This window comes from Aptenodytes forsteri, unplaced genomic scaffold (genome assembly GCF_000699145.1).
Source record: "Aptenodytes forsteri isolate BGI_AS27 unplaced genomic scaffold, ASM69914v1 Scaffold279, whole genome shotgun sequence".
NCBI classification, from domain to species: Eukaryota; Metazoa; Chordata; class Aves; order Sphenisciformes; family Spheniscidae; genus Aptenodytes; species Aptenodytes forsteri.
Window position 1 is genome coordinate 66024 of NW_008795856.1, and position 706 is coordinate 66729.

At 66.3% G+C, this 706-nt stretch overlaps 1 protein-coding gene across 1 annotated transcript in view; it reads right to left on the reverse strand.

The window, feature by feature from the left end:
- Positions 1-93: 93 nt before the first annotated feature.
- ITGA3 (integrin subunit alpha 3) overlaps positions 94-706 on the reverse strand; it is a gene marked incomplete at its 5' end in the record, with an annotated part of 12537 nt that continues 11924 nt past the window's right edge. The window contains 4 exon segments of the mRNA XM_019473240.1: positions 94-189; positions 274-399; positions 496-594; positions 662-680. Coding sequence (XP_019328785.1) covers positions 94-189; positions 274-399; positions 496-594; positions 662-680 — 340 coding nt within the window.

Sequence of the window (706 nt, forward strand, 5' to 3'; positions counted from 1 at the left end):
AGCCCTGCTTTGGGTGGGGTTTTTTGCAGCTCCCAAAATGTTTTGCGCCGGGGACGGGGACGGGGGCAGGTCGGGATTCTCTGCTCCTCTTCCTCATCGCATTCTCTGCTCCTCTTCCTCATCGCTCAGCAGCCGGGCACCTTCCACCCGCCGCTCCCGAGCAGTCCCGCAGCCAAGCGGGAAGGCCGGCTGCCACCGGTGACACGAGCCCGTGGGGTCTCAGCGCGGCTCCTGCGCTCCCTCCCCAGGAGGGGGACCCGGACGCCCCCTCACCTTCCAGAGCAAGAGGATGATCAGCCCCAGCAGCAGCAGCCCGGCCGCCACCGCCACCAGCACCAGCCACAGCGCGATCTCGGCCGGCTGCTCTTCCGTCAGCTCCGAGTCCACGTCCACGGAGAACTGGAAGGGCCGAGAAGAGCCTCGTCGTGGGAAGAAGCTCCCAGCGGCCCCAGTCCCTCCCAGCCTGTCCCAGTAAGAGCCTTCGGCATCGCTCACCCGCACCGTGTGGTTCCTCATGTTGATGGTGGGGACGTGGGTCCGGAGGAAGAGCGTCGCTGTGCCGTCCACCTTCACCCGGTCAAAATCGCTGTACTCCTGGGGGGACAGGGGTGATGGAGGGGTAAGGGACGCGCGTTAGCTGCTGAGCTGAGACCTGGCAAACTCGGTGCCCTATTTCAGCACTGTCCCCAGGGCAGCAGCCCAGCCC